This window comes from Lytechinus variegatus, chromosome 2 (genome assembly GCF_018143015.1).
Source record: "Lytechinus variegatus isolate NC3 chromosome 2, Lvar_3.0, whole genome shotgun sequence".
NCBI lineage: Eukaryota > Metazoa > Echinodermata > Echinoidea > Temnopleuroida > Toxopneustidae > Lytechinus > Lytechinus variegatus.
The window spans coordinates 32,357,007-32,383,308 of NC_054741.1; the positions used below are offsets into that span (position 1 = coordinate 32,357,007).

The 26,302-nt window shown below is 36.9% G+C and overlaps 1 protein-coding gene across 1 annotated transcript; it reads left to right on the forward strand.

Annotated features, from left to right (window-relative positions):
* The first annotated feature begins 62 nt into the window (after positions 1 to 62).
* Positions 63 to 20,759, forward strand: LOC121409744 (hyalin-like). The gene is made up of 19 exons (XM_041601650.1): positions 63 to 135; positions 761 to 1,030; positions 1,633 to 1,887; positions 3,016 to 3,273; positions 3,769 to 4,035; positions 5,756 to 6,013; positions 7,103 to 7,366; positions 8,135 to 8,401; positions 8,665 to 8,916; positions 10,241 to 10,495; positions 11,665 to 11,913; positions 12,637 to 12,900; positions 13,505 to 13,735; positions 14,960 to 15,214; positions 16,351 to 16,455; positions 17,934 to 17,963; positions 18,456 to 18,575; positions 19,442 to 19,597; positions 20,426 to 20,759. The coding sequence occupies exons 1-19, from the start codon at positions 63 to 65 to the stop codon at positions 20,629 to 20,631; spliced, it is 4,035 nt and encodes a 1,344-aa protein (XP_041457584.1). The 3' UTR covers positions 20,632 to 20,759.
* The last annotated feature ends 5,543 nt before the right edge of the window (positions 20,760 to 26,302 follow it).

A 26,302-nucleotide genomic window follows, 5' to 3' on the forward strand; every position in this document is an offset into this window, starting at 1 on the left:
ATATCAAAAGATAAAAGTTTTTACATTAACAAAATTCATATCATAAGCAGAACTAAATAGAAATGTGGAATTGGCAGTTTGGTATTGCGAGTCAGAAGAAGGATGGTGGGCTCTGTGTAGGGTTATGTACGATATGTAAGATTTTGTTTTCTACAAAAGAACGTGGATCATGTTTAGGAATGTGGATGGTGTGCATGCAGGATTTTAGAATACACATGTTATCGTGGCATTCATTTTGGATTATTGTCATTGCAGACTACATTCAAGTTCCAATTCGTTTTGTTAGGTGGAATAGAGATATGATCAAGGACGTGATATACGGCGGTGCTTAAAAGTTCGTCAACCCTACCAGAAAATGAACATATCTAAAGTGTTCTGCCATGTTTTAGATATTTGATTGTAAAGTCAGGTGATAAGATATTTCAATAAAATTTGTTTCTCTGGGCTCTCTGAACATTGCAGTGTTGTTGTCGATATTCAGCATTTAGCATGAAAGAGTGCATTTTGTTGTGGTTTTCACTAACTTTTTAGCACAAATGTGTATGGATTACAATGATGTTACACATGTGATTGTTGAAATTCTGTCACAATTATTTTCATCCTATAATTTCTATAGTCAAATAAGCAAAGTGATAATCATTGATGCCTGACTCTTCCAGTCCGAGAAGGCAATGGATTGATTGTTAGAGTTAAAGTTGAAGCTATTCTCATAATTGTTGATTTATTATATGAATATGTATATATATATATGTGTGTATAGATGGCTCTGATACAAGCAGCCCAACCATTACTTCCTGTCCAAGCGATGTTACTGTTAATGCTGGCTCAAACCCCACTGCAACTGCATCATGGCAAGTGCCAACTGCCACTGACATAGGCACTTCACCTCAAGATCTGAGAATCTGGTCAAGCCATGATCCTGGTGACGGATTTGGTGTTGGTTCCACTCCTGTACGCTATATCTTCATTGATCAACAAGGCAACTTTGCAAATTGCAACTTCAATGTGATCGTAACTGGTCAGGGCGGAAGTGAGTGTCCCTTTTATAATTATCTGCAGTTATTCAAAAGAGTTCGCTGTATATTCATAGTGTAGGAAGAACTTTGCGCACTTGTCAAAAAGAGAGATGTTTGACCATTATTTAATAAAAACAAAACTTCATGTCACTTTAGTTCAACAAGAAAACACAAGTTCAATGTAAATTGCTATGAATGTATCAAAGTATCAAATGCATGGACTTAAATCTTAGGTGCAATAAAGGGCCTTGCCTTCCACGTATTTTCTTCTTTTTTATGCTTTCTCCTTGCACAGTATAAAGACAATTATTGTTGTTCAAGAGGGATGAACTCCTGGAATAAGATTCTTCCTAATCTTCTATAGCCCATTTCTTCTTTTTAAAATTTATAATGATTTCAATGTTTACATCTAAATTTCTATCATAGTTGACATGTATTTTTATTATTTTGTAGATGAAAGAAGTGTCAAGAAAATAATTTAAACTTGTACTTGAACGTTGCTATTTCGGTACTAAAAATATTTGTTTGAATAAGTACTGATAGGAGATGAAAATATGAAATAAAGATGAATACCCCAATAAAAATTCTATTAAGCATTCTCATTTTGATTTTTAAGGCGTTGACAGCACACCGCCACAAATCTTTGGGTGTCCATCGAATGTGGTGGTGCAGGCTCCTCTGGGCGCTACTGCTACCCAGGCTTCCTGGACTGCACCAACTGCATCCGATAATCAGGGAACGGCCAATCTGGTCTCTACCGCCAACCCAGGAGGCACTTTCCCCCTGGGAGTCACGTCTGTCATGTACACGGCAACGGACGGTGCAGGATTACAGGATGCATGCACCTTCAACATCATTGTGCAGCAGACAGGTAATGATACGATCAAACTTGTCATGGAAATAGCATTCACACATTGATGCACTTGCTTGAAAAATAAACTTCTTACCAAATTAAATATTTTGCACATGTGGGATGTTTGAATATTTTATTTACCTTTTATAAGTCAACAGCATTTAGAGCCATTGTTTGATAAGCACAACATGTTTGATGTTTGTAGCCAGCACGTATCAAGGTTGTTGTTTTTTTATCCACATGATGTAGCAAAATGAGAAAGCATTGATACAAAGAGAAGAGAATATGACAAATAAACTTGATCAAGAATCATATGCCGTAATTTTTGTGAGATTGGTACAGGAGGGAAAAAATATTGGAGAACTCTTTCAAGGTGGTGTCTATTGAATGGCACATTTCATATAGGCTTGGCACAAGGAGCATATGATTTCATGAGTCTAGGGATCAAAAAAGGTGGCTTGTATTTTATAGAGCCCTTTAGGTGTATACATGAAAACAAATACTCTTTAATATTCTATTACCTGTTTGAAAGCAGTACATGACCTCTATGAAAGGGCCAGTAATAAACACTATGAAAGAGAGAGTTTAGAATATCATACCCGTCATAATCCTATCAAAACACACCATGCACCTGAAAGGAGGGTTATTTTCTCACATACATGTATGTGGCTGTGTGGGATCAGACATTATTTCGGCCAACCCTAGTGTGTTTGACATTGTGTCTGATCAAAAGGTGTGGAGCAGGACATCATGTTTGGCAATGTACAAGGCAAAGGAGGAGGAGAAAAACAGAGGAAGATTTCTTGAAGAAATTACTGAAGAAAAACAACTGAAAGATCTTGGAGAGAACTGAGCATGCTTTCACAAGATAGAAATCATTGAAAAATGTTTGTCTGTGGCGTCATCAGGATTTGAGAACAACTTGATGGCACTTAACATCAACAAAGTGTGTGTAATCGCTATAATTGCTGAAAAACTGACCTGTAGAATTTGAATGGTATCCTCAGTATTGAAATACTGTTTTCAATTCTGTTATTCTTATTCTAATAATTGCACAGGTTCTCAAGGCAATCACAACCCTGTTATATCTGGTTGAATACTGTTTTTTATCATTTTGTTCTAAATATTATTGTTCAAATTGTACAGGTTCTGGAGACAATCAAAACCCCGTCATATCAGGATGTCCCGGCTCTCAGACCGCTTTCCTTCCGGCTGGCCAGAATACAGTCTCTGTATTCTGGACAGCACCAACAGCAACTGATAATGCAGGCACGCCATCTCTGATCCCAGATAGGACTCCTGGTTCACAGTTCTCTTTAGGTCAGACCGTTGTTACCTATACTGCAAGAGACAGCTCTGGAAACACTGCTACCTGCAGTTTTGTAGTGATCGTGACAAGCTCAGGTAACTTTCGTTTACCATCTCCTTATGTATCAGTTGTACTGATAGTAGCTTGAATAATTATACTTTTGTAATCATTCTCATTTTTAAATGATATGTTGTATTAATGTCATCAGAATCATTACTGTATGATTTATGTGTCTCAAGCACTTACATGTGTATGTGGATATTGAGGCATACATTAAAAAACTTTCCTATTCACTCAATATCTTGAAAATCATTATTTACCAGCTTATATATATTGGCCATGTAATGATCTTAGTTCACACAGAGTTCACAATGCAAATCATAACAGAAATAATCATGTTAAAGGAAAATGTCATAGTCTCACTATCACCTCATTAAAAGGCAAATCAACTATTCATGTTAGCTCAGTGAAGAGAAAGTCTTCTTAGTGTACTTTGGGGTAACAGATCTGGCAAATGGGCCGTTTTAATCAATATTGACAGTGTGCATCTGAGAATCCATGTAATTTTTATTTTTCAACTGTTCTTGCAGGTTCTGGAGACAATCAAAACCCTGTCATATCAGGATGTCCCGGGACTCAGACCGCTTTCCTTCCGGCTGGCCAGAATACAGTCTCTGTATTCTGGACAGCACCAACAGCAACTGATAATGCAGGCACACCATCTCTGATCCCAGATAGGACTCCTGGTTCACAGTTCTCTTTAGGTCAGACCGTTGTTACCTATACTGCAAGAGACAGCTCTGGAAACACTGCTACCTGCAGTTTTGTAGTGATCGTGACAAGCCAAACCCCAACAGGTAATTTGCCAGTTCGGAGATAGAATCTGAGTCTGAATCTAAAACCCACTGTCACAAAACTCTAAAGAGGATTTCTTGACATATCAATACTCAATTTATGCATTCTGGTTTCCAATGATTGAGTCTTATCAATTATAAAAAGAAGATGAATTGAATAGCTTGTCTTCATAGGCACATTTGGGGCATACATGTAAATTATGTTGTTCACCTAGGATGCATTTAGCAAAGTCAGTTGAAGGTATTTGCTTTTCAAGATGAGACTAAAGTAATTCTTGGGACACCTGCATTGTAGCTTCTTAATTTATGATTGCCTGATCCAAGTGCATAAAAAGAATTATCCATGCTTAAAAGTATCAGTGGATATACATGTAGGAGGTGATCATGGGCTAACTGCAAACCGGACTAATGTAGTTATTTTCTTCTAATAATTGTGACAATTGAATATGCACTAAATAATGCATGGGAATAAAGTAATGTCTTCATCGACAGTTGGCTGCTTTATATAGTTTCTAATACACACATCAAATTTAATGGTTTATGGGCATGATCATAGACCCATTTCATAATATTATTGTGGTATCTTTGCCATTAGTGAAACTATCATGGGATCATTGATTTTTGACTGGCTGCATGCTGTCCAATTTTCATATTACTTTTGGAATTGTGGGCGCTTCGTGGTCTAGTGGTTCTGATTCTTGCCTTTCAGACAGAGGGTTGTGGGTTCGAATCCTAGCCATGGCGAGTTTTCCCTCAGCAAGAAATTTATCCACATTGTGCTGAACTCGACCCAGGTGAGGTGAATGGGTACCCGGCAGGATTAATTCCGTCAATGCACGAGCGCTGAAAGGCAGCTCGAGCTTAAGCTGGGGTAATAACAATAAATAATCCACCTCGGAATAGATTTTTTCTAGATAGATGGCGCTATATAAATGCCTATTATTGTTATTAATTGAGCTCCTGGTAGTGTAATTCTTGTAGCCATCCTGATACTCCAATCTTGATCATATACATGCCAGATTCTGACTGAATTTCTTTGGGGCCGACCAGAGTCCCAAATTCTGTCTTTACTAAAATTTAGACTCACTGTTGTTCATTTTTCCAGAATTCAATTTTTTTCTCTGATATGAACATCGGAGTGCTGATCAAATGTTAGAGAATGAAAATCAATAAAACATGCTTTAATGAAGCTTTGCAACAAGCCTAAGGTTGATCCCCAACAAAGGTTTAAGCCAGATTTGTCCATAGTCCTAATGTCATTTTGTTAACCTCATTTTTGGGGGGATTAGCTGTATTTACATGATTATTAATTATATAAATACCAAACCGATGTATTCTTTGACATAAACATCAACTTAGAAATGACGTTTGGTAGCTAGTTGATGAATGAGGAAATATAGCTTGAATCCTTTTGCGCAAGACAAAATCCAGTTGTCTTGGGAGAAATTAAATGAAGACATTTCTTTAGATCAAATGGTCCCAAAAGTGTTTGACTTGATATTATGACTCATGAAAAGTCTATTCATGCAATATTGATTGTAGATCTTATGATATCTGTTATCATGCCTAATTTTGTCTTGAATTTCAATTGCATAGATTGAATGGACACATATTGACAAAAGTAAAAAAAAAGAAAATTAGTTTTAAAATAATTATGATAACAGTGTCTAATGGTCTTCTCACTTGTAGCCATTAAGTGCATTATTTCAATTTTCCCACAAAGGCGATACCACACCTCCAGTTTTGTCCGGTTGCCCAGGGACGATAACCCGCCAGGTGGCTGCGGGAACCCCCACAGCTGTGGCATCCTGGACGCCACCGACTGCTACCGATAATCAGGGCACAGCCAACGTCATATCCAATGGATTCAACCCCGGGAATTCTTTCCCAGTGGGTTCTACAACCGTGATCTACACAGCCACGGATCAAGCTGGCCTGCAGTCCAAATGTGCCTTCAATGTCATCGTTTCTTCCGGAGGAGGTAACCCCATTTTATTTTCTTTATCATGAAAGCGTTTCATGAAGAACGATTTTTACTTTCAGATGTTATAAGCTTCTACGTATCCTTGCATCTGATTGGCCGGGAGCAAATTTGTCAGTGAATATCACTGACAAGACAAATTTTGTGAAATTCTCCTCTATTTCCATATCTTGACCACTGTTCTTGTTTAGATCAGGTCATCCATAAGGGCCATGTTTCAGGCTGAATAAAAGCCACACTTAATCATCATGACACACATGATATTCAACGCATGACCTCTTTGATTACGCTGTAGCACACATCCCTTGATGAACATGATCTGGCAAATGTGGTGATCCCTTAAATACCACATGCAGTGCATCTTGGAATTGGGGTGCAACTTTCTTTTTTTTACACTTAGTATATTTGTGAAAGACGCCCGAGGGTACTTTCTTTCAATGATATCAGCAACACATGAAAACATGATTCTTACAGTACCCTTACATATGCCTTATCAGGTAGTTCTATTAATGGCTTTTGGGCCATGTGGGATATCACAGTGGACTCCCAAATTCCTCAGTGTGTTTGGAAAGGGAAAAGATACAGAGCCAGATTTCCACTCAAGGTCAAAGCTACATGTACATGTAGATGTCACTCAGACTCTTGTCAAGGAACAGAAATCATACTTTAGCACAATACTGATTCTCTAGGTATGCCCAGGAAGTGTTTCATGAAAGGACTTGTCAAATGATTGTTGAACAAAATACATCGTATGATTCATCTGACTGTTCCAATAAAGACTGTTCTTCTCAGCTGATTAAAATCAAGGAAGGTTGCCGGATAAGAGAACCTGTGCGAATGAATATTGTTAATAAAACATTTGCCAAGAGTCCAAACACGGAAAGTATCTTGGGCTGTGGTTACCATTTGAGCAACATTCATGCGCCAATTTTCATTTCTCCAATGGCTGCTAACAAGAAATTCTATCAGACTAATCCAACTTTTTTGTAATGGTGATAATGATGATTCCGATCATGATTATTGATAGGGCTAAGAAATACGATAATTAAGGTAAAAATGGTAACCACCTTTGTTATTTCTTTGTTACAGGTGGAACTGTAGTTGACGGGATCCCGCCTTCATTGACCAGTTGTACCAATGCAGCGTACGGTCAATTGAATACTGTAACCGGATTTGCTCTCGTATCATGGGACCTACCCACCGCCACAGACAATGGGATGCCAATAGATTTCGACACCGGAGTCACGTTCACAAATGCTTTTTTCCCAGAAGGCGTGAATGGTCCATTCGTTTGGAGGTTCAGTGACAATGCTGGGAATGAGGTTGCTTGTGAGCTCTTCATTTTTGTTGGAAGTAGGTACCTTATCGGAAGTCTCATGCAGGAATTATGTGAAGAATTTTTTCGTAATGAATAATCCAGATGATTGGATAAACCTAAGGGGAGGGGGGTGTGACTCACTTTATGGATATGTTTGGGGTGGGGGAATCTCTTCCTTTCTGTGGTATTCAAGCCAATCTTTTGCATCAATTTGTACTTGTTTTTCTTGTTCTTACAGAATGAATGATGATAATTTTTTTTAAAGTAATATGAATTTATGATAATGAAAATAATGATTTATGTTTATCAAACGTCAGAGAAAATCTTTTTTCCCTCTCTCATTGTTCAAAATCGGATTCTCCTTACCAACGTCACCTTCCGTATTGTGGACAGGAAAAAAAAATTCTACTAGGATTCTCTCTAACATCATTTCCACTTATGGTAGTTTTTAGGCAGATAATTATAATATTAGTCCTAATAATATTGTTTATAATGATTATGAAAATAGTAGTAAAAGAAGTGATAATAATAATAAAAAAGGGTTCATGGTGATGACTATAATTGTAAGAATGTTGCTCGGATAATGCTGGCTTTCTATCCCAAATTTTAACTCCAGAGTTTTCATTTTCAGATTTGTCTCCTTAAATTTTTTTTTATCACACCCAAATCCGAATAATGATATCTATATCCTCTGCAGGAATTATAATGAATTTTGTATATATTGTAACCACTGTTTCTTCTCTTTTGTATCCCCATACCTACTGTATATTAATGCTCTTAAATTTTGATTTCCTTTTTCGCAGCTGAGGCTCGCACAGACTTGACTCCTCCGGCTGTTACCTCTTGCCCAAGTGACATCAGTGCGCAATCTCCAGATGGCGCTCCTGTCCCCGTCACGTGGACGACACCCACAGGTTTTAAAGCTGGCCAAGTACTGGAAGTTTCATCTACTCATGCATCTGGAGACCTCTTTGGGGTTGGAACAACTCCAGTGAGATATGCTTTCATCGACAACCAGGCAAATGTTGCCTACTGTGATTTCAACGTCATTGTAACTGGCACTGGTGCTCGTGAGTCTTTCAAACTTGATGTTTATCTGCGGATTATCCAGTTTTGGGGGAGGGGGTTTCTCCGTAATCAGTAACAAATTTACTGATTCGGTATGATTTCACCTGTGACAATGCAAATGAAATTTAAACATTATAAATCTGCAGTAGAAGTAGTGTTCTTGGTACTTTTTTAAACTTCTCTAGATTGATCTGAAACCTGATAAAGTCTTCAGAAAAAAGGGAATTCAGACAACTTATATAAATTTGCATTATGTTTCTTCCAGCGACCGATACCAATCCTCCAACAATCTTTGGCTGCCCGTCAACTCTCATTTTGACAGCTACAGCAGGGGCATCAGCCGCTGTAGCTGTATGGACACCACCAACAGCATCCGATGCCGAGACGACTGCAGTCATCACCGGCGACGTGAACCCTGGTGTCTTGGTGCCTGTGGGTGGAACACGTGTGGTCACATACACGGCACAGGACCAAAATGGGTTGGAAGAAGTCTGCACTTTCAATATCATTGTGTCAGGTACTGTAAGCCCTATGGAACCCATTGTAGTTGTACTCGAAAAGAGTTCCCTTTTTTCAACATGAAAGGGTAAATGAAAATGACATTTTTAAAATTTAGGTACAATCCAGCATGTATGAAATATTTTCCTCTGGGATTTTGTTGTTTTCTGTTTTAGATTTCAGATACAGTAATTGTTCAATCATTTTTTAAATGAATGGACTTTGAATGTAAATTTATTTCTCACCATTTTACAAGAAAGCAATTTCTGTGTTTGATAATCATTATATTTGTCTGTGATATAGTGCATCATTTGTGTGATGACCTTAGTGGGCCATTGTTAATAGAATTTTACATTATTTTATTTAGCATTTTAATATGCAGGAACATAATAAGGCCTTGTTTCCTTAATAGCACTAATAGGACTGGGCTATTTGAGATGTATTGAGGATTGGGGGGGTGCACTATGCCCCCCCCCCTTCTGATCTCGGCTGCTGATCACGCTGAAATTGGGCATGCAAATTCCTTGCCTCATAAACTACAAGCCTGTTTACAAAGAATTCTGAAAACAATTATTTTTTATTTTATTATGAGTGAAATATACAAATTTATTCATGAAAAACATTATTGCATATTTAACACCCAATTTCACTTCAAATTTTCTTTTTCCCAAATGTCATCTTTGTAATCTAACTGGAAGGTTTCTAGAAAGAAAAAATTGCAGAAGCCTCATTTTCCTTATGTATTTCTTTGTTTTTGTTTTTTATTGTTTTTTCAATGAAAATTATAACAGACCATTTTACAATTAGATTAAACCCTAAAGTAATTGAGCAGATTGACCAAACAGAATGAAAAATTATCACCCTTTATTGAATTTCATCTCCCATAGACTTTGTACCAAAAGCATAAATATGAGCCATTTTTGGCATGACATTGTCTAAAACAAAGTCATGTGGCATCGCGATGCTATACCCGTACATTGTGAATATGGTCTCAATAGTCAGCAAGACTTTAAAGAAAAGGCTTTGCAGCACTATCTTTTTGTGTTTCGGAAATATTGCGCGAATCGTTCAGGGTTAAAAAGCAATGATAGAAACTAATGATATTCTGACTAATTTTGTGACATAATTAAGCCCCGGAATGCATTCAAACAAATGCATTTAGTTCAGTTGCTATGGCAACTGTTTTTAGTACTCTCAGCTGTAAACAAATGGTGCCCTGATGTTTATTCATACAGTTGAGTTGCATCATCTTCATACACACACAATAGTAAAGCTGCAACTGATTTCTCATACACACACACACACGCAATCATTTTTATTTTCAATTTTCTATTATAATGAAGGAACTTCTCAAAATCAAGCACCTCAGATATTCAATTGCCCAACGTCTGCATCAGGGGCCATATTTCCACCGGCAACCTCTGCTCCTGTCAGTTGGACACCACCCACTGCAACGGATGATTCTGGCGTGACCACGCTGACCTCTACAGCGCAACCTGGCAGTCAGTTCTTCCTTGGTGTAACTACTGTTGTATACACTGCCAGGGATGCGACAGGGCTGACAGATACATGCTCTTTTCCTGTCACCGTTACACAAGGTTTGTAAAAGATCAGGAGCCCGTTTCATAAAGGATTTGCAACTGTTGTAACTTTGCCATTATGGCTACTGCCATGGTAACCTTGATTTTGATTGACTCCAGAGCCCTGTTACCATGGTAGTTGCCATTATGGCAAGTTACAACAGTTGCAAGTCCTTTATCAAATGGGGCCCCTGGATGGGGGGGGAGTGCATTCACAGGGTCAATTTTCTAATTATTGTCCTTCAAAGTGGTAATATTGCTTCATTGTTTCAAACACAATCTTAATATGAAGTACAATGCAAGTGATCCAGCTGGACTGACAGCTTTATCTTCTTTGTATACACATGATTTGTGCAGACCGTGATCTTACATCCACACTCTTATGATTTGTTTTTCGAGGATGGGGTACATCCTTCATGCAATTCATTCATGTTGAGCTGCTCTCAATAATAATAATGATAATATAGGATTTGTATAGCGCACGTATCCACCTTGCTAGGTGTTCAAGGCACTCCTACATGAATATTACCCCGGCTAAGCTATTCTACCGATTGCGGTGCGCACAGCTTTTTGAGGAATTACTTCCTGCTGGTATCCATTTACCGATCATAGCCGTGGTAAAGCCTTGGTAATAGTATACAGCTCTTAGAAATATTTGTATTAAAGCGCTATATAAATGTTGCATGTTATTATTATTGTCCTTCAAATTTGCAACACTAATATTTCTATCCAATGCTACATGTGTGATGTTGATCAAATAAATTCATTGCTCCTGTAAAATCATCAAGCAATAAAAAGTTTTAGAACCCTGATTTTGATTGTGTCTTAAGATGAAGAATGCAATAAACACAAACAAATTATTGCAAATGAGAAATAGGTAGGCTGTGTAAGCATGAATAACAAGGCAATGAGTAAAAATAGAATTTGTTACAATTAGGAAGAATTAAGAAGAAATTAAGAAGAAAAAACCTACAATAACCACAAACAAAATGGTTCAAATGAGAAATAGGGTGTGCAAAGCATGAATAAGGTGGCAATAAATAATGAAAAAATAGAATATGAATGGCTGAATCATTAGCATATTCTCTGGTAAGCTTATAATTTTTTGCTCCTGTCACTCTGTCCCCCTCTCTCTCTCTCTCTCTCTCTCGCATCTCTTCATTTATTTCCCTTTTTTGCTCCTCTAGGTTCATCTAACCAGCCACCCCAGTTCTTTGGCTGCCCACAGGATATGACTAGGAATTTGCCCTCGGGGGTTGTCCAACTCTCTGTTTTCTGGACAGAACCAACAGCAACTGATGACACCAGTACTCCAACTGTGACATCTACCAGGAGTCCTGGCAGTTCCTTCCCCGCTGGAACAACCACGGTCACGTACACTGCACGGGACTCGGCCGGGCTTACCGCAACCTGTTCCTTTAATGTTATTATTATAGGTATGATTGTTTGAAAAGCCTGATTCATTACGTGAACATGAAGGTACCTGACCATGAGGCTGTGCCTAATTTAGCTGCGGCTTTCAGTAGAAATGCTGCATAGTTCATAGAATACATCGTCTCTGCAGAGAGACATTGAGACTCTCAATACATTCGGGTTGATGTCATATGATTTAAATTACATATATGGTATGGAGCCCAAGAGCTTATATCACATTTCAGCACATAAAAAAAAATGTTGTATGCAGAAAAGCAGCTGAAAGAGATCCTGAATGTGATTCATGCTAAAAGATGAATGGGAACGCAACTTTGTTAAGATGCTTTGATACGGTTATGCTCTGGTGACAATTTTTACCCATAAGAAATTCTTCCTCTTGAGCTGAGTATGAAACAGTACCTACAAGCCTGATGTTTACACTTAATCCTCTCATAGTTTGTAATCTCAAAACCTTACCAAGATGCTAGATCTGTCAAGGAGAGTATTATTTGTAAATGCAGGGGCAGCACAAATAGCATCTTATTTGCATAATGATTATGTTGCCATTTTGTTTGTGGACAGTATGAGGGCGTTTTATCTGTATATTTTTTTCTTCAGTTCTTTGTTTTGGGTGTCATACTTATGTACGATCACTAGATAGCCAGCAAATCACGCATAGTTAACAGGGTTCTATGACATCTTGATGGTGATCTTTACATACTGAATATCTTTCTTAATCCTCAAAGGGCAAACTGATACCATTAATCCAGTAATAAATGGATGCCCTGCTGGTGCGGACGGAACCCTCACCCCTGGACAGACCCAGACTATGATCTTCTGGAATGCACCCACTGCATCAGATAATTCCGGAATAGTCACACTTACCTCAAATTACGTCCCACCTGCTTCATTTCCCCTGGGAAACACTCAAGTCACGTATACTGCAACCGATGCTGCGGGGAACACTGCTCAGTGTATCTTTACTGTGTCTGTTCAATTTCCATCAACAGGTTGGTATTTTGTTCATGGAAATAAAATGATAATAATTATAATAATAATGTGACTTGTAAAGTGCCAAATCCACTCTGTAGAGTGCTTAAGGTGCATAAAGAGCTAAGAGTTGAATAAAAGAGTTTTCAGAATATTTTCAAAAGTCTTGACAGAGGTGCATTCTTCAGGAAGGTTATTCCACAAAGTATGGCAGGCATAAGCAATTGATCTCTTCCCCTCAAGTTTTTTGAAACTTTTGGAATGCAAGATAGCCTGAAGTGGATGAGTGCAAAGACCTTCTTCTTGGTCTGTAGAAATTAATTAAGGAAAGACTGTATTGTGGTGCTGATATGTGAATGGTCGATATGAAAAGCAATCAACAAAATCTGTAAAAAAATATCGCAATCAAAATTCTCATTTTACATAAATTTTTGTTGACTTGAGAGGGCTTTTTTTTAGGTTGCATGTTCATATACCCTTTCAGTTTTTATAACATCGTTGGTCTGTGATGCAACAGAGTACAATCTATACAATTTCAGCCAAGTCATTGGCTTCAGAAATGTATGGTTTAACTCTGTCTTTTAACAATTCACTTTATATTTCATCTCTTTTTTAAAAACATAGTTGACAGAACTCCACCAACTATCAATTGTCCTGCGACTATAATGGTTGTGGCCCAAAATGGCCAAACTGTGCAGGTGAATTGGAATGTACCAGTGCCAAGTGAACAAGCAACTGTAGTGGCTAACAGATCCCCGAATTCATTCTTTGATGTCGGAGTGCATTCCATTGTGTATACTGCAACAGATCCGTCAAACAATGTTGGACAGTGCTCCTTTGATGTAATTGTTACGGGTAAGTAATGATGATAGATGTTAACTATTACCATTTACTAAACCCCTCAAAAAAAGTTTGGAAAACTGAGATTGGCCATTAATTTCCCCCCAACTTATAATTTTACACTATGCATATTTGATATCATTCAAAAGATCATTAAATTCTCTTTAAAATGATACCATGCTTGTTATGATTATGCCATCTCGAAAAGAGCAGGATTCAAAAGTGTTGGATGAGGTCTGAATTGAAAAGCTGCAAAACGAGCAGAAATAGTCATGAAGGTTCAACAAAGAACATGATTCTTTTGTCTGAGTCAATAGTGATGAAGATCCATTCAAATCAAGCTTCTGCTTCTTCATTTTTGATGTTTGTTGTGATTTATGTAGTGAAAGTTCTGTGAGATAACACATGATTCCATTTTATGTTTATGTTAAGGTGCATGAAAACAAAAGAAACTGTGACAGTGACTTTCAATATTGTGCCATTTTGCAACTTATGAATTTTAAACTTGCCCCATATTTCAAGGCACTTCACCTCCATGTGAACCATAATCATATCAAGTAGGGTATCATTTTAAAGAAAATTAAATAATTCATTCATTGGTATCAATCACACATTAATATTCACTAAAACTGAGGAGGGATTATCGATCAAAGTCATATTTCCAAACTTTTTTTGAGGAGTTCATTTTTGTATCTTCATCGTTCATACCACAGCCCTTAGATAGGAAGGATTTTGTCTTTTGAATCGATTACTGTAACAGATACCTCAAGCAATGTTGGACAATGCTCCTTCAATGTAATTGTTAGGGTAAGCAATAATGATAGATGTCAACTATATATCATTTCTATTTTGGTTTCTTCATACCATACCCCTCTAGAGAATTTTATCATTTGAATTGATAAGGCTTAATATGGAATAGATTTTATGTGTAAATCAGGGCATATGAAGTACATATGAAGTACAGAATAAAAAAGAAATTCATGCAAAGTCAAGAAATTTGTCAATTTTCCTGAAAAGTCGATTTGAACTTTATCCTGAAAGTTTGTTTTCGAAGACTAATATTTTTGATAAGCATTAATAATTTGAGATCTACATAATTCTAGTTTGAACATTAAAACTTTTGTGTGCATTATGACTATTTGTGCCCCATTGTGCACTCCTAAGAACGGAATGTTGTAAGAATAATATTGAAGTAAATCCTCACTTTTGCCTGTTATATTATCTCTTTCCTGTGCGCAGCCAACGATGGGAGAGTGGCTCCTGTCATTCAAAACTGTCCAACTCAGACGATTGACTACGGTCTGTTTGATAGTCCCAGTTGCCGTCCTCCGTACACTGAACCTACGTCAAGTCAGGCAGGCGTCACTGTCACCGTCTCTCCCCCTGGCACCTCACCGCTGACTAACTTTGAGATTGGTAATTATCTGATAGTCTACTCGTTCACCAACCCGCAAGGATTACAGTCCGACTGCACCATAAACCTTGCTGTTACCTGTAAGTATCATTTACCTGCTCCCAATACAATGATCGTGTTGCAATTATAAAATCCTGAAAAGCTATTCTAATCTTTCATAGACCTACTGCACTTTATACCTGTCTGTTACCCATAAGTATCATTTATCTGCTACTGATGAGATGATATTTTTGCAATTATTATATCCTGAAAAGCTATTCCAGACATTTATAGGCCTGCACCTTAAACAAGTTAATTACCTGTAAGTTGTAAGTTTTATTTATCTGATCCTGAAAAGATTATCATGTTGCAATTATTGTATCATGAAAAGGTGGAGGTGTCTCGGTGTAGTGGTTATGTCACTGCTCTCTTGAAACAAGGGTTGACGGTTCGAATCCCACGTGGTGCTAATCCACATTTGTCACTCCCTACCCAGTTGTTAAATGGGTATTTTTGAGGATGTGAATGTCACTGTGATTAGATTGACATGTGTGCAACGGTTGATTTGGTTGCCTGGCCAGGATGCTTCACATGGAGTGGAGATGGTTCACTTTATGTGTGAAACAGTGACTGACTGGGTTATTAATTACAAGTAAAGCAGTTAGAAGCACACATTATGAAGCATTTATAAATGTAACTAGTAGTAGTAGTCTAATCTTTCATAGTTTCTCACTGAATTGACCTGAAGATGCTATGATTACAATAACAATAATAGGCATTTATATAGTGCCATTTATCTAGAAATAATCTATTACGAGGCGGATTGTTTATTATTACATGTAATACCCCAGCTTTAGCTCGTGCTGCCTTTCAGCGCTCAGTGCATTCAAGGAATTAATCCTGCCGGGTACCTATTCACCTCACCTGGGTTGAGTGCAGCACAATGTGGATAAATTTCTTGCTGAAGGAAATTACACCAGGGCTGGGATTTGAACCCACGACCCTCTGTTTCAAAGTCAGAAGACTAATCCACTGGACCACAACACTCCACTATCTAAAGTGGAAAGTTAAAAATATTTAATTATATTTATGTGTGTGTTATCAAACTCTCCATGATATTTAGGAAATGTCATGTTTATGCTAACAAGTGTTATACTACATCTAGACAAAAAAAGATTTAGATGATCTGTTCATAACTTGCCCGACATGTATTTTCTCGTTTCTTCTCACTATCCAGCTGGTGGACACGTTTGCAGATGCTTTCCATGTGAAGTTGGTGTATGCTATTATGACCCGCTACAAGTGGGAGAGTTCTTTTGTAACACGGAACAAAGGAGGAGAAGTAAGAGCGATAAAGTCACATTTTTTGCACTTTGGTTTGTTTGGCCATTGCACAATCAAACCTTGCATTATAATGATAATCAGGGCCTCATCTTAAGGCGACCGCGCACCTTACGATCAGTCTGTGACCCGATTTTGGAATAAAATGTAGTAGAATTTGATGCTAGTATTGAGACTTGGAATATCTTACTGTGTAATGTTCTAAATCATCGTACGAATACCTATGTTCAAATCTGTGACTATGCTGTCACCCTTAGAAAATTAGCAAATTTAATATGTATTCATAACGAAGTCATAGCAGTCGTACGATTGGCTACGATTTGAAACTAAATGGGCCTTTACTCCAAAATAAAGGCTTGCAATCTTTCAAAATGGTTATATTACTATTTTTTCAATTGTTTTCAATCTGAATAAAATGATATGTTCCATTCATGTTCTCAGAAAATGCAATATGCGATTTGTTCCAAAATCGGATCGCGAGCAATCGTAAGGTGTGCGGTGGCCTTTACAAAGAGTTACAATTGATCTGATCAACCTCAAATGTATGGAAATCCATCTACTTCATAATTTTTTCTTCAGGAAATTTGTACAATGTCTTTTGTAAACAACGAGAAGCACGCTGAATTTTCAAGAAAACCATGAATGTATGAATGTACATCATATCTAGAAATAGTTTGAGCAATCACATACTTTAGATGTTGACGTTGCTGGCTTTCCATAGTTGTGATTGATTGGATCAGTCATGACTCTTTGTAAGACGGGCCCCAGATATGGCACCCTTCATAATTTTGATAGTGTAAATTGTCACCCTGTCAAATAACAGTTTGGGCCTAAGTTACAGTGATTAACTTGTTTCATGCCATTTGTTCATACTCACTTTGTCCATGTTATTTGTTTTTGCATTGCAAAAATTAATGGTTTTCATTTTATGAGATGAGTCATTTGGTTTTAAGTCTTCTGCTTTTAAAAACCTCTGAAATGTTACAGTGAATTGTGCTAAGAAGTGTTCGGTGAGTTCACTTCGTCTTTCACTCGGTTCTGAGAAAATTGTGATGAACATTTGATTTGGCAAAAATCCATCATAGATTTTGAAAGAAAGATGTGGCTGTTTCAATACGTGCAAGCAGCTTCTCATATTAAATGTTGTGAGTTGAATGTAATGATCTAAATTTACTGTGTTTGACTTTTCCCTTGCATGTGGATATGATGTTGATTTGAAAGAAATATATATGTGATTTAAGATGAGTTAAGGCGAGAGACAATTTTAAGGCAATATTGCCTTATTTTTCGTGAATTCACAGAATAGGGCTTTTATTTTTGCCATTATTGGCATACTATCTTCAGCTGAAGCATTGGGCCTACAGTGTATATTATCTTTGAGGGTGATATAAGTCATACCTCACTCAAGACCCATCCAATTTTTTTCAACTATTCAATGAGAGGTTTCTAACAAGATTATTTCTTTCTAATTCCCGACAGGAAAGAGGAAAGCACACTGGGAAGAAATAGGTAAGGATACATCGACTTGTTGATGGGCTGATTAGAGTGTACCATAAATTTCCTGAGAAGGTTTCTTCTATGTGTATTTCAGGAGTTTCAAGTTTCATGAACAGGTTTAAAATGAGAGCATCTTTTATCTTCAGCTATGCAATTGTGGATTCTTGAGACACCATTAGAGCTTATTCTCAGGGGTCATGGAATGATTTTGGAAAGTAGGGGGCCATGCCGAAATTTGGGGGCTGACCATGCTAAAAATCGCAAACAGATGGTTATTTCATGTGTTTGTATATGTTTATTGAAAAAAAGTGGGGGTCGAAGCCCCTATCTACCAGTTCTGCGGCCCATACTGTTTATATACCTTATCTGAGGTCTGGAAATCTATGATATGGTGAGCATAATGCATCATTATCTTTTTCATGTATACTTGGTTTAAAAAGAGTTGAAGTTACATTGTATTTACACCTTCTTTGAAATGTATCGCTTACATCCACTTTTTTGCAGTTGAAGACACTCTTGATTATTCCTGCATTTGTGAAAATGGAGGTCGCTGCATCAAGACGCCCGAGGGAGATCTAACCTGTGATTGCCCGCGGGGATATTCAGGTGTCCTCTGTCAAAATGGTTAGTGGTTCAGAGAAAATTGTGAAATGAGTTAAATCTGATGCTCATTATGGGGAGGGGGTATTGTTGCCTCCCCCCAAAAAAATTAAATATTGTAATGATCATTTGTGCTATGCATTAAACCAAATTTAATTGATACAGTTGATTTTCGCACCTGATTATTGTAGAGGCCTTCAGGTCTAATATCAAAACCATAGCAGGGTTATTTCTTCTGTTCATGCTGAAGGTGTGTGTGTGTATGAGTTAAATGCATAACTGTTGCAAGGGCCAGGTAATTGTGCTAGGGCTTGACTTTCATCTTTTTCAGCATTGAATTTTCCTGTTTAGTAATATGGTTCATTTTGACGATAATAAAGAGTAATTCATCAAAACTTGTTTTTCTTCACTTTTTGTATTTGCATTGAGCTTTGTGAAGCTAAAAATGTGATTAAATTAAATAATGACGAGAAAAATAGAATATTCAATGTTTCATATAATAAAATACAGACAGACCTGGTGGGTGTTTCATAAAGCTATTTGTAAGTTAAGAGCGACTTTAAGAACGACTGGTGATCCCTTCTTGCGGTAAGTGGTATATTGTATTGGCGATGGTTTAGCGTGTAAGAAAGGTTCACCAGTCGTTCTTAAAGTCGCTCTTATCTTACGAACAGCTTTATGAAACGGCCCCCAGGATGTGCATATAACTGTTTTGTGAAATTAAGCAAAACTTTAAATGTCATAACTTTCTTATTTTACATCCAATTTTGATGAAATTTTCAGTGTTATGCTTGTTGGATTTTTCTCCTTTTATTCCAATCAACTTTTTTGGGGGTGGACTTGTCCTTTAAAGATCGATGCATTTTTTGTTATTATTGTTTCATCTCCAGTTGATACCGTGGAAGCTGCTTTTGTTCCTGCAGTGCTCCTTGAAGATCCATGCTCCTCTTTCCCTTGTCTTCACAATGGCACCTGTATCGTTGAGAACCAGGAACTCTTCACCTGTTTCTGCCCACCAGACTGGACCGGACCTAACTGCGAGTCTTGTAAGTACACTTCACTCTTTTCTCTTTTTTGAAGAAAAAAAGTGTGATCTTATCTAAAATTCCTGCTCCTAGGTCGAATGGCCTCTAAACAAAATGGCTATTTAAATTATTTATTATGTTCAGATTCGTTGTCAAGCTTAAGCTTATTGTATGGAAATATATGGAAACAGCCTGAAACCTGATGGTGAAAGAAGGTCGGGGGGGGGGGCGTTTCGTAAAGCTGTTCATTTAAGTTAAGAGCGACTTTAAGAACGACTGGTGAATCTTTCTTACGCACTAAACCATCGCCAATACCATTTACCTCAAGAAAGGATCACCGGTTGTTCTAAAAGTCACTTGTAACTTATGAACAGCTTTATGAAACACCCACCAGGTTGGATACATGTATGTACCATTCAAGACAAGGCTGTAAACTTTGGGAATTTCTTGATGGGAAATTGCTTTGACTTCAGAATTTTCTGCGAAAACAAATCAGATCATTAGATATTTTGGTTGTCACTTACTCCAATGGCATAGGAAGTGTTTGCAGATTTTGGTCTATAAGTTTCAAATTGTGGATGCATATTGGCAGCGCGGGAGAAAGGTGGTGATGATAGTTACCTAGGTGGCATAAGACTCCCATTAAGCTAACTTTGACTTTAGACATGTAGATATTGGCATTCATGGCTGTATCAGGTTTTGTCAGTCATTAATCACACCCATGAATGCGTTTGTCCTGCTTAAGTGATTTTAGAGCAGATAACAAATTAAAAGTGATTAGTAAACATTAAAAAATGTATTGATATATTTATTTTTCATTAATCGCTTTCCATATTTCACTTTCTTTAGACTTTGAGATACGCCATGACTTTGGTGGACATGGTGGCCTACAGAGGGCTGGAGGCAGGTCCAACCTCATCTATTTGCCTACCGTAGCAGCAATGATCCTATTGGCTTTTGTCATCGTAGTCCTCTCTTTCACCATCTGTAGAATCATGCCCCATGTTTCTGGTCAGACCAAGAACCGCCCAGATGAAGTAGCGCGAGTCAACTAAATCCATGAAGTGTTATCTCATAGTTTAGATATTATGCATGATAGGTTTAAAGGGAAATGCCAGTAGTTGCAGTAAACACTGATTTCATGAGAAATTCTGTAAAACCAGGCTTAATTGTCAGTATATCATCGAGGATCTAGATCTGGTACAGTTACATAAACTGAACTTTGTGAAATCTACGCTAAAAAAAATGTTCACACTGAAGATCACCAACACAGAAAAGTGCATGTGGGACAGTGTATTATTATTGCTTCGAATGTCGGCCCGACGCTTGACCCGAATCTTGTGTTTATTTGCTAATTTCTCAGCAATTACACAATTTCTTCCATAATCCTTTGGCACATATTTTTTAGTTATACAAACAGCAACTTTGGTGGTCATTTCATTGGATTCTGTACAAACTCATTTTGATATCGTTACAACTGGCATTTACCTTTAAACAAGGATGAGAATGCAAGGCTTGTACCACTTGATGCCCTGTATCAGGCCTTATGAAACAATAATAGTGGAAGTCATGTATCCAGGGTTACTTGTATAGAGGATATTGAAGTTTTGTTTTTGTATATGTGTTAGCCTATGGGAAATTGAGATTTTCTCTTAATAAAAGAATCCAGAGGTGTATCATCCTTAACAAATTTTTTTTAGTATCATTATTAAATTATTGAATTAGTATCATTATTAAATGAGAAAAAATGTAGAAATGCAAATCACTTTCATTGAATTGAGAAATTCATCATTCAACCAGAACATACTCAGCTTAACCAACTTAATATATCATGTAAAGATATTTGGATAGTCAACAATCCTTTGGATAAATAATCATTATTCACTTTTGCATTGGCTGTCATTGACCATGTTTCATGAAATTTGTTATGGATAAGAATTGCTAGAATTAATGATAAATTTGGTCTCAATCTATCAACTTGAACGGTTGTAACATTATCTTCTACCTTGCCAATTATAACAGGTTCTCTGAAGCAGAGCACACATATGATAAGTCATACTAAACTTGTGTCCCTCACTAACATTGAATCCACAATTTGTGCATGTATTGGCTGCGTGAGACATGAGTGGTAATGACAGATTATGAATACATGCATGCTTATGAACATTTTTGCTTTCATCTTTAGACAAAAAAATCAAATCAAATTTGTGTTTTGAATTATTTTGTGTGTCATTTATTTGTGGATTCTTATTAAAAAAAAAACGGTTGTGAAGTGAAAGCAAGCAACATTCTATTGAATACAAAGCACACCTTAAATTTTGTCGAAATGTTTTTGCACCTGCATAGTAGTTGACCTCAGCATTTAGCTGTTGTGTTTCTTGTGGAAAAAATATTACCCTTCATTAATTTTTACTCATTGATATTGTAGTAACACTAAATTAAGTGGAGATATGTTATTTTGAATTAATCCAGTACTAAAGAATTTTTTCATTGACTGTTTCAATCTGCTCTTACTTTTTAAGTCACATGCATATGTATAGTTTTAATTGCATTAGATTTGTTATGATTTCTAAGTGTTTGTTTTGCATATGTAAACTTGTATTGAAATATTATCAGGCCCATGTGCATCTCATGAAGAATGAAACATGTGAATATTTAAAAATAAACATATTTCCATTCTGATTTATCAAAGTTTGATCGTGATCATTGCAGTATAAACATGTGTAAACAGGATTTGTAGTAGTCTAAAATTACATGTCTTTCATTCGATTTATGAGGTCTCTTATATTAAGAAAAGCACTTTTATCACTCTTTCATACTTTGAATCCAAATTGGTGTATAATTGTAGATGAGACAATATTGAAAATATTTTAGTGTGTTTGATATTTATATGATTCTGGACAAATTAAAATATGTGGTAAAATATGTTCAACTTTAAAAACGAGGATGTATAATGTCTTTAAAATTGCATTTATATTCATTTCAGAGAATACGGTAATTCATTAGAAAAATAGGTACTTGAAACTGTTTGATATTGGATATGTTATTCCCTATGAATCAATAGTCTTGATTAAGTTTGGTAAGAATTTGAAACCTTGGTGTTTAAAGGGACATTTATATCAAGATAAAGGAAAAAAATGAAATGACATACATTTCCCTAATTATATGTGAATTATAAGCATTCTTTCATAACTTTGTGCAAGTACTTTCTGAAATTATTAGGGCAATCATGATCATGTGTCTTTCCTACATTTTATTCTTAATATATACTCTAATGGTGGAAAAATCTGTCTTTTAAATTGGTTTATAATAAAGCAATGCCGCTTTGGAAGCGATATGTAAGGATCCATTCTGTGCCTTTATTTGATATCAAAGTGTGAGACTACATGATATATATATATATATAGCATGGTTTGATTTTTTTTCTTGGGGGTGAGGGTCTGTACATGGAGGGACATGAGAGGGAGATGTTTGATTGTAAAATCCATATTTTCACTGTTTAATTTATTACATTCAAACTTTCAAAACTATGATAGCTCCTTCTATATCCCCTACTGCTAGGTAAATTAAAGAAAAGTAAAATTGAATGATCTTTGAATAATTAGTATCACATGTGAAAGCTTGAAATGTTTGTCCATTATGTAAATACATATGTATACATTATTATATTATATGTTCTTGGTAAATGACAGAGACTGGTTTGGTGGATTTTTCAGTTATTTTTCCTAGGGGTTATTATGCTCTGAACTCTTTAACACCAATGAAATGATGGAAGATAGTCTCAAATGATAAATGATCTGTAATAAACAATGACAGCAATTACCTTTTTGGCTAAACCCGACTTCAGAATACAGGCCTCTGGGTTTTATACATGAACAGCATTTCATTAAAATTAAGTGAGAAGACATTCAAGAACACCCAAAATAAGTTCCTTAAAACCTGCTTACCAACATATTCAGCTTGTATTCATGTTCCATAAAGAAACTTGCCAGTGGCTTTTAAATCATCTCAACAAGGAAGGCATGTGAAGTGGACTTGGTTTCTGTATTAAAAACTGACACATATGCCACCACCGCTGCCACCCATACCCACCACCATCTTTAATAACGCAGAATTAATGGATTATGCATAAAGGATTAGTTTGATATATATTTTTAATGTACGTAATATAATTATATAATTATATATTTATTCATTCATATAGTCTACTGTGCATTTAAAGGTATCAATCACTTCGTTATGAAGATTCCAAGTCGCGAACCATGTCGACATGCAACTTGTCATAAGTCGACTAAAGATTTCATAAGCGACTTTTTATATGTCGACTTGGCATATAGTGTATCCTGCCATTTTGACATAATGATATTATTTCAACATGGTAAGATAAATTATCTTTGCCATCTCTACAAATCGATGGCACTATAGAGCTTTAGTGTGATTGGGATTAGAACCCTTTGTTTCACGAGTTACTGGTTTCTCCATTCCGACAGGGATTAGTGCCATTACTGGTATTTTCAGAAACTAATGCAATTCTGCCTATATATTTTTCCAAGTAATCAAAGAATTAGCAGCGTACCCAGGATTTCCTAAAAGGGGGGCAAATTTTTTGGAGGATATTTCGTCCGCAAAAAATTTTACAAGCAAAAAAAAAAAGAAAAGGTCCTCAAGTTCAAAAAGGGGGGGGCAACCAACGTCCCATGGATCATTTGTGACTCCGGGGGGGGGGGGGCAGGGGTACGTCCCCTGCATGAGTTGTGACTCGTCAGGGGGCAGTCTGCCCCCCCCCCCGCCCCCTTAGGTACGCTAGTGTGAAGAATGTACAAGCTGAATCATAAAGACGAGAACATTTCAATCTACCATCGAATAAGCATCAATACAAATTAAAGGCTTACCGAGAATGAACAGGAATTTAAGGAAAGAGCGAAAAGGCTTACTGCACCTAAATGAATGTAACTGTCGTCTGAATGTTCCAGAATGACACCAAAAGTATCGCTTGTTAGTTGACACAAAAGTAGCATAGAATCGTATATAGATTGTTCGACTTTGTGTAGAGGCTGTACATCAAACGTCAAAGTGTCATAGCCTACGATCTCTGGGCCTTCGATGATCATTATAATTGCCAGTTTTTCACAGCCGCGACGGGAACGGATTCCAAAACACACAAAATCTATTGAAAATGCCCGTCAAATCACAATGAACAGCTGAGAGGTTTTTGTCGAAAATTGATGAACCAGGAAAGCTGATCGCCGCAAGCTGAGCTTATGAAAAATGCAAATATGTCGTTGTTCGTAAAGTTACGCACAAGTTTACGCACAACTGGAACATGATCATAGGTGCTCCTTTAGCTACATACATTACATAGGGAAAGTGGGGATAGTGTGACACAGGAAAGGTCACCAGTCGTGCGTTAAGTCTTGCGTAACTTTACAAACAGCTTTATGAAACACACACCAGGACAAAACTACTGTTTTGATTGATTCTCTTCTCGACAAAGACTGCTTTTAGCAACGGTTCCCCAGGTCTTGGTAGGGAAATCTTAAGACGAGACTCCAGAACGTCTTCATAGGTCATACTTTGTGAACTAGGCATTAAACAAATAAATAGCATGAGTGAAAGTGATTGGACAAACCATCATTTCCGAGACGATTTGGATAAGGTTGTCTTTCCGAAATGGAGCAGCTAGAGGAAAGATAGGGTATCACTGATAATTTCAGAAGTGTTAGTATCATAGGAGCCATGGGTTATCTACTGGATCCAAACAGTGATTATTTGTTTTAAATTCAACGATTTAATTTTAGAAATAAAATGACACTCCAACTGTAACCTCCGTTTCTTTAATGGAAGAAGTCTAGGTGCGCAGCTTCTTTACATTACTTTAGTACATACATTGTTCGTTTCAATAAATTGTGCGAGTGGTTAATGCATTTTTTTTATGGTCGTTTAAGTGTGCTTACGGGTAAGATAGTACAGGTAAATTGCCAATCTTGTCTACTGCCAACTCGTCCACTCACCACATGGTCTACTTTCATTTTGTCTAATGCCATTCCGTTCATCAACATTTCGTTTAAAATGAATTAACACTTAGACCAAATGGTATATGGATATGGCTATTGGACCAACTGGTTATTAGATGAAAAGGTGAGTGGACGAAATGGCAATTAGACCATATATATAGTGGACGAACTAATGGGAGACCAAATTATAGTAGACGACTAAGCAATTGGACGAATTGGCACTAGACGAATCGGAAATTATCCATAGTACAAGGTGTAACGAACATCTGTCTTATAGATAGTCCAATATGCAACCTATTTTTCCCAAAGATAGTCCACATTGCAACACATATTATGTACTCATACTCATAATGATAACGTTTGTTGGTACTTTGTAGTTCCAAGCTATTAATATGATAGATCAGCATACAGCAGACCACCTTGTGTGGTGGGCAAATCCTCAACTTATCACATGATGCGATCTTTTCTTCACTGATCGGTCAACAGCGTTCATATAGTGGCCTACATGTGTATTATTATATAAATTATGTTATTGTATGAATAAGATATAAATGTTGGTCACCATTTTTCTACGCCTCCTCAGCCTGTCGCTTCTTGACTTTGGGATTAACGGAATAAAGTCAATCATAATTAATTTCGATTTACCTTTCTGAATACGAGATAAAGTAAACTTTCCAATTAAGTAAATACTCAAATCTACTTAACGGATTGA